The sequence below is a fragment of the Arachis ipaensis genome, chromosome B03, assembly GCF_000816755.2.
Source record: "Arachis ipaensis cultivar K30076 chromosome B03, Araip1.1, whole genome shotgun sequence".
Lineage (NCBI taxonomy): Eukaryota > Viridiplantae > Streptophyta > Magnoliopsida > Fabales > Fabaceae > Arachis > Arachis ipaensis.
This window is the reverse complement of record NC_029787.2, coordinates 79,218,496-79,224,883: the sequence shown is the minus strand read 5'-3', so window position 1 is coordinate 79,224,883 and position 6,388 is coordinate 79,218,496. Positions and strand designations below refer to the sequence as shown.

General features: G+C 38.4%; 2 protein-coding genes across 2 annotated transcripts in view; both read left to right on the top strand.

The window, feature by feature from the left end:
* LOC107630610 (probable E3 ubiquitin-protein ligase RHY1A) overlaps nucleotides 1-712 on the top strand; it is a 1,783-nt gene extending 1,071 nt beyond the window's left edge. Inside the window, exon 3 of the mRNA XM_016333808.2 lies at nucleotides 138-712. Within this exon, the coding sequence (XP_016189294.1) occupies nucleotides 138-408 (271 nt within the window). The 3' untranslated portion in view covers nucleotides 409-712. The remainder of the gene's footprint in view (nucleotides 1-137) is intronic.
* LOC107633298 lies at nucleotides 4,649-5,617 on the top strand. The gene has a single exon (XM_016336941.1). It carries the CDS (start codon nucleotides 4,649-4,651, stop codon nucleotides 5,615-5,617), a length of 969 nt encoding a protein of 322 aa, XP_016192427.1.

Below are 6,388 nucleotides of genomic sequence, written 5' to 3'. Positions count from 1 at the left end.
TAACTACAAAAGTTATATATATATAAAATAAATATGAAGTTAAATAAAAAAACTTTGTATTATTGTCTTTGAGAATTACTCAATCCGTTGATCATTCTTTGAACTTATATAATCAATTCAATTAAATGGCAAAACAGCATAAAATGTTCGGAAAATAGACAAGCAAGCATAACAGAGTTGCACACAGAGGTATATGGTTCAAAGAAAAGTGGTTCTAGAAGGTTCAATTGGTCCAAATTGAGGTGGAAAGCCTCAGAACAAGAGGATTGTGCTGTGTGCTTGGAGTTATTCAAGGTTGGAGAGACTCTGATGCATCTCCCTTGTGCCCATAAGTTCCATTCCAAATGCTTGAACCCATGGTTTGAAAATAATTCACATTGTCCATGTTGCAGAACTGCCATTATTTAATTTCCCATTAGATTATTACTCTTTTCCACTGCAAAAAACTGTATTCAAATATATTGAAATTTTTGTAGATTACTTTGTTAAAAGAAACAATCATTCAATATTGGACAGGGTATAATTTTCGTTGTGTGGTTGTACATTAAGTTGGGTAGCAGGTAGGAAGGAGGTGAAGAATTTGATATTGAGCATGTGGTAGCATTTTAGCTTACTAGTCAGTCCGAAACTGCGAGGCCAAGGTGAATGTATGAGATTTTAGTTGAAGTTATCATATGTGTACTTGGGGAAATGCAAAATGATCTTCCACTTTTAGTAGTTAGTACACATGAATCTTGAGTTTCAATTACGATAGAGAATTCAGCGATTCAACAAACGTCAAACAACCGTTGTTTTTTTTCCAAGATTTACACTACATGTCTATATTCAAGAAAACAACTTTGCTAGGTAACCAACTAGAAGTATAGTCAACTATAATCAACTAATACAAAAGAGAGATCCATTAAGAAAAAATAAAGAAATGCTATCCCAACTCAATAATAACTCTAATTTCACATTCACTCAAACACTTTTTCTTCTCTCGCTAAGTGATGCGTGAGCATCTTATACCCTTTTTCATAGCCTTTTCATAGTGTTTTTAGTTAGATTTTATTAATTTTTAGTATGTTTTAGTGAAAATTTTATTTTTGGATGCTACTTTGAGTTCTTGTATTATTTTTATGATTTTAGGTGAATTTTGGACGAATTTGGCAGAGTTTTGTTTAGAGACGAAGAAAAGATAGCAGATGTTGTTAATCCTGACATCCTTTCCTTCCAACGAGCATATCTTGAGCTACAGAGATCCAATTGACGCGGTCTCAATGGCGTTAGAAAGCTAACTTCCAGCGCTTTCCAACAATATATAATAGTCTATACTGTTTTTCCAGAATGACTGCAAAAACTGGCGTTAAACACCAAGCCTGGGCGTGTAACGCCCAAGAAGGGAGCAGGGACCAGCGCTGAACTCCTAAAATCTAGGGATATTGCCAAGCATCAGCCCAAACACACGCCAAGTGGGCCCCAAAGTGAATTTTATCACTCCTTAGCTTATCTAATCTTATCCTTGTAACTTTTAAATTTAAATTAACATCTTTTAGGTTTAGTCTTAGAGGTTTTTACTATAAATAAGGGACTTCCTTCCTCCTGAGGATCAGACCTCCCGGGAGGGGAGATTCACATTTAGATTACTTCAGATCTTCTTTTACGTTTTCTCTGTAAAGTATGAGTAACTAAACCTCCTGGTTAAGGTTAGGAGCTCTGCTTATTTCTATGGATTGATATTATTACTCTTCTACTTCAATTAATGTTTGATTCCATTCTAAGGAGTTGTTTTTGTTCTTAATATTATGAATCTGGGGTGGAACAACAGTATGACCCTTTATTCTACATGAACACTTGTGATTCTCGACAGAGTTATCTCGCTTAGGCTACAGCTTGAAAGTACTCCTCCTAAATTGCAATTTGTCTGGACTAATTAGATATGTGACATATAATCTGGTTAGCTTTGGGTAATTGAGGTTTTTGTGGCGTTAAACTAGATTTCTGAGCTTCACCCTTTGATCTGAAAGAATTGACCTTGTCTATGGCATTTTGGTAAGATCAGGGGAGATTAACTTGCTAAGACATTAGGTTTTAATCACTCATGGTTTGCCATGGAATGAATCACTCATTCTTTGAATAGTGAGTAAAAAGTATTAATCCGGAAAGATGAGCATATCCGAGACCTTAACTGCTTTCATATATTTTCTCTTTACCAATCTTTAATTGCTTTTCTTTACTTTCTTGTTTTATGCGAATTCAATAACAACAACTCTTTTTCTATTTGCCTGACTAAGTCCTGCAAGATAACTATTGCTTGCTCAATCCAACAATCCTCGTGGGATCAATCCTCACTCACCTGAGGTATTACTTGGACGCCCGGTGCACTTGCTGGTGAAGTTGTGCGAGTTCTAATTTCGCGCACCAAGTTTTTGGCGTCATTTCCGGGGATTGTTCGAGATTGACAAAATACCAGTTATCTTGTTGCTTAGATAAGGTACTTTTTACTAGTCTTTCATTTAATTGTTTTTCCCTTTTTATTTTTCGAACCTTTTTTGTTTATTTTCTTAAAATTTATCAAAAATTCGTCTTAGTCATCTTTTTCTCTTTTTCGAACTTTGTTTAAAATTTTAAGTTTGGTGTTCTTTTAGTGTTTTTCCTTTAACTTTTTAAAATTTATATTGTTTATCTTTCCCTTTTTAATTTTCGAAATTTCTTGTTATCTTATTTTGATTTAATTTCAAAATTTAAGTTTGGTGTCTTTTTAGTGTTTTCTTCTTTTCTTTTTAAATTTCGGAAAAAAAAACTTTTCTTTTAATTTTACGAAAAATTCTTGAAATCTTTTTCATATCTTGGTTTAAATTTTAAGTTTGGTGTCCTGTCAGTAATCTTTTTGTTTAATTTAATTTTCTTCAATCTTATCTTGCTTATCTTTTTTGATGTTTTGATCTTTTCTTTGATTTTTAAAATTTTGCTCTCTTATCTTATCTTTACCTTAAATTCAAATTTTTAAAAAAGTTTACTATTTTGTTAGTTCCCTTTCTTTCAAATTTGAATTTCAAAATCTTTGTTTGACTTTCTCTTTTCAATTTTCGAAAATCTCATCTTTAATTTCAAATCTTGTTAGTTAATTATTTGTCTTATCTTGTTTTAATTTTAAGTTTGGTGTTTCTTTAATCTTTCTTTTTCACCTTTTTATTTTTTTTGAAAACCTTTCTAACTTCTTTCTTTTTCTTTTAATTCCAAAATTTTTTTATAATCTTCCATCTTTATTCTCAATACTCTATCTCATTTTATATCTTTATTAGAGTATTCTAACAGGCAGTCCTTTATACTCTGACATAGAGACTCCCATATTTCCTTTTCTTGTTTTGTTTATTCTTGCTTATGAGTAGGAATATGGATAGAGAAGCCCTCCTTGATCCTGATTCTGAACCTGAGAAAATCTTGAGGCGGCGTTTGCAACAAGCATAAGCCAGCGGAGCTGGAGGGAATCTCACAGAATCTCTTGAGCAGGAAGCTGAAGATACAGCAATAGTAGCTAATCCAAACGATGGAGGAGATGCAAGGAAGGTCCTTGGCTCTTATACTGCACCCACCTTTAACTTCTATGGGTACAGCATCTCCATACCTGCCATTGGTGCTAACAACTTTGAGCTTAAGCCTCAACTGGTCACTCTGGTACAACAGAACTACCAGTTTCATGGGCTCCCATAGGAAGACACCAATAAATTCATCTCTGACTTCCTGCAGATCTGTGATACTATAAAGATCAATGGAGTAGATCTTGAAGTCTACAGTCTGATGCTTTTCCCGTTTGCTATGAGGTATCAAGCAAAGGATTGGCTTCACGCCCAGTTCAAGGGATAAGGTTGTTGAAAAGTTCCTGAACATGTTGTTTCCCTCGCGGAGGTTGACTAAGCTAAGGACAAACATTCAGACCTTCAGACAGGAAAGAGAGCGAGTCCCTCTATGATGTTTGGGAGAGGTACAAGCTGATGCTCAGGAGATGCCCACTAATATGTTCTTAGATTAGGTCAAGATAGACATCTTCTGTTATAGTCTCTCTGAGATGGCCAAAAGGTCATTGGATCACTCTGCAGGTGGTACTCTGTACATGAAAAAGACGCCTAAGGAGGCACAGGAGTTCATTGAAATGGTTCCCAACAACCAATACATGTACACTTCTGAGAGGAACCCTGTGAACACAGGGGCTACTCAGAAGAGATGAGTCATTGAGGTGGACACTTTGGACGCCATTTTGGCTCAGAATAAGCTCATGTCCCAGCAGATCAATATTATCTCCCAGCTCTTGAGTGGAGTGCAGAGCTCAGCTGCCAATTCTCAAAAGGTAGCTTATGAAGGGGATGCTGGTGACAATGCTTGGACCACCATGGAGGAAGTGAACTACATGGAAAATTCATCCAGAAATTCCAATAATAATCTCTATTTGAATACTTTCAATCTGGGATGGAGGAATCACCCTAATTTCGGGTAGAGAGATCAGCAGAGGCCTCAGCATGGCTTCAACAATAATCAGGGTGGAACCAATCAAAACAGGTTTAATCACAGACAGTTCCAACCATCTCAGCAGCAGATGGAGGTGCCCACACAAAGCCTTTCTGACCTGGCTACTATAGTCTCTAACTTCTCCAAGACCACTCATAGTTTCATGGCAGAAACTAGGTCATCAATTCAGAATTTGGAGATACAGGTAGGTCAGCTAAGCAAGAGGATACCCGAGGCTCCCTCCAATACTCTTCCAAGTAACACCGAAGTAAATCCAAGGAAAGAGTACAAGTGCGACACTATGGAAGCTGAGGCTGAACCTAAGGAGGCGCCTGCTACTGAGGAACTGGAGGAGAACAAGGCTCAGGAGGAGACTGGGGGTGCCACCATGCACGTCCCTATGGAAATGAAAGAGCCTAAAGAACAATCCTCTCCAAACGTGCAAAAGGAGCCTGAGGATGAGCAACTTGCTCAGTTCTTGGCAATCCTCAGGAAGCTGCAAGTCAATATCTCTTTTGGAGAGGAGTTGGAGAAGAAACCCCCTTATATGGCCTCTTTAAAAAATGCTATCGCTGAAAAGACAACCCAGAACGGAGATGAGATGGTGGTGCTGACCAATGAATGCAGTGCCCTAGTACAAAAGATGCTACCTCAGAAGATGCCAGATCCTGGAAGCATCCTTATTCCCTGTACTATTGGGACCATCACCTTTGAGAACGCACTGTGCAACCTGGGATCAAGCATCGATCTTATGCCTCTCTCTATGATGAGAAAACTGGGAATCCAAGAGGTACATCCCACCAAGATCTCACTGGAGATGGCAGATATGTCCCTGAAACGGGCATATGGTATGGTGAAAAATGTCCTTATTAAGGTTAAATACCTTTACCTCCCTGCAGACTTTGTGATACTTGACAATGGGGAGGATAGAGACAATTTCATCATCCTTGGAAGGCCTTTTCTAGCTACTACAAAGGCCTTGATAGATGTAAAAAAAGGAGAGCTGATCTTGAGGCTTTGGGAGGATCATATCCTGTTTATGATTTCTAACCCTTATTCCCTCTTGGATAAAGGAGATACTATTGTGCAACACTTAGTGTTCCAGCCTTCTCTCTTGATACAGAGCCCCTGACATCAAACCTAAGTTTGGTGTTAGACATTCACTACGAGCTACAGAGGAAGGAGGCACCAAGAAGAAGGTACCCAAGGGCTGGCGGAACAAAAAAATTCCAACTGAAGACTTCTCGCCTGGCATGTGAGTCGTCTTCACTAGAAGCCCAGCCCTTCAACATACGGTGAACCGGTCCTGTCTATAGAACATGTCGAACTAATTCATGAGAGCACAGGACAGAAGTTCACCATGAGGGATGAAGATCTGAGCCCCTATCAACCTGCATAAAGGAGTTGTCCGTCAAGCTAATGACGGTAAAGAAGCGCTTGTTGGGAGGTAACCCAACCATACGTATAGTACCTTTTATTTTTCTTTCTTCCGATTATTTTAGTTTGATTTCATATTATATTATTTTCTATTAGATTTCATAGTGTTCCTTTTCTTTTTAACATTTGTGATCATGTGTAGCACTTAGAACTGGAACAGAGAGACATAGGAGTGAAAACAGAACACCCTAGAGGTACCCTGTATTGGCGTTGAACGCCAGAACTGGCGCCCAGCGCCAGAAGGGGAAGGAATCAAGGGCGTTCAACGCCTATTTAGGAGCACCCAGAACTATTTTTTGTTCCCCCCAAGGCGTTCAACACCCACTTTTGGCATTGAACGCCCCACCATTCAAAAAGAAAAAGGTCCACCCCTGGCGTTCAATCCCAAAACCTGGCGTTTAACACCCAGGGGGGCAGGGGCACTCATAATTCGAAGCTTCATTAAGCCAGTGGGTCCCACCCAACC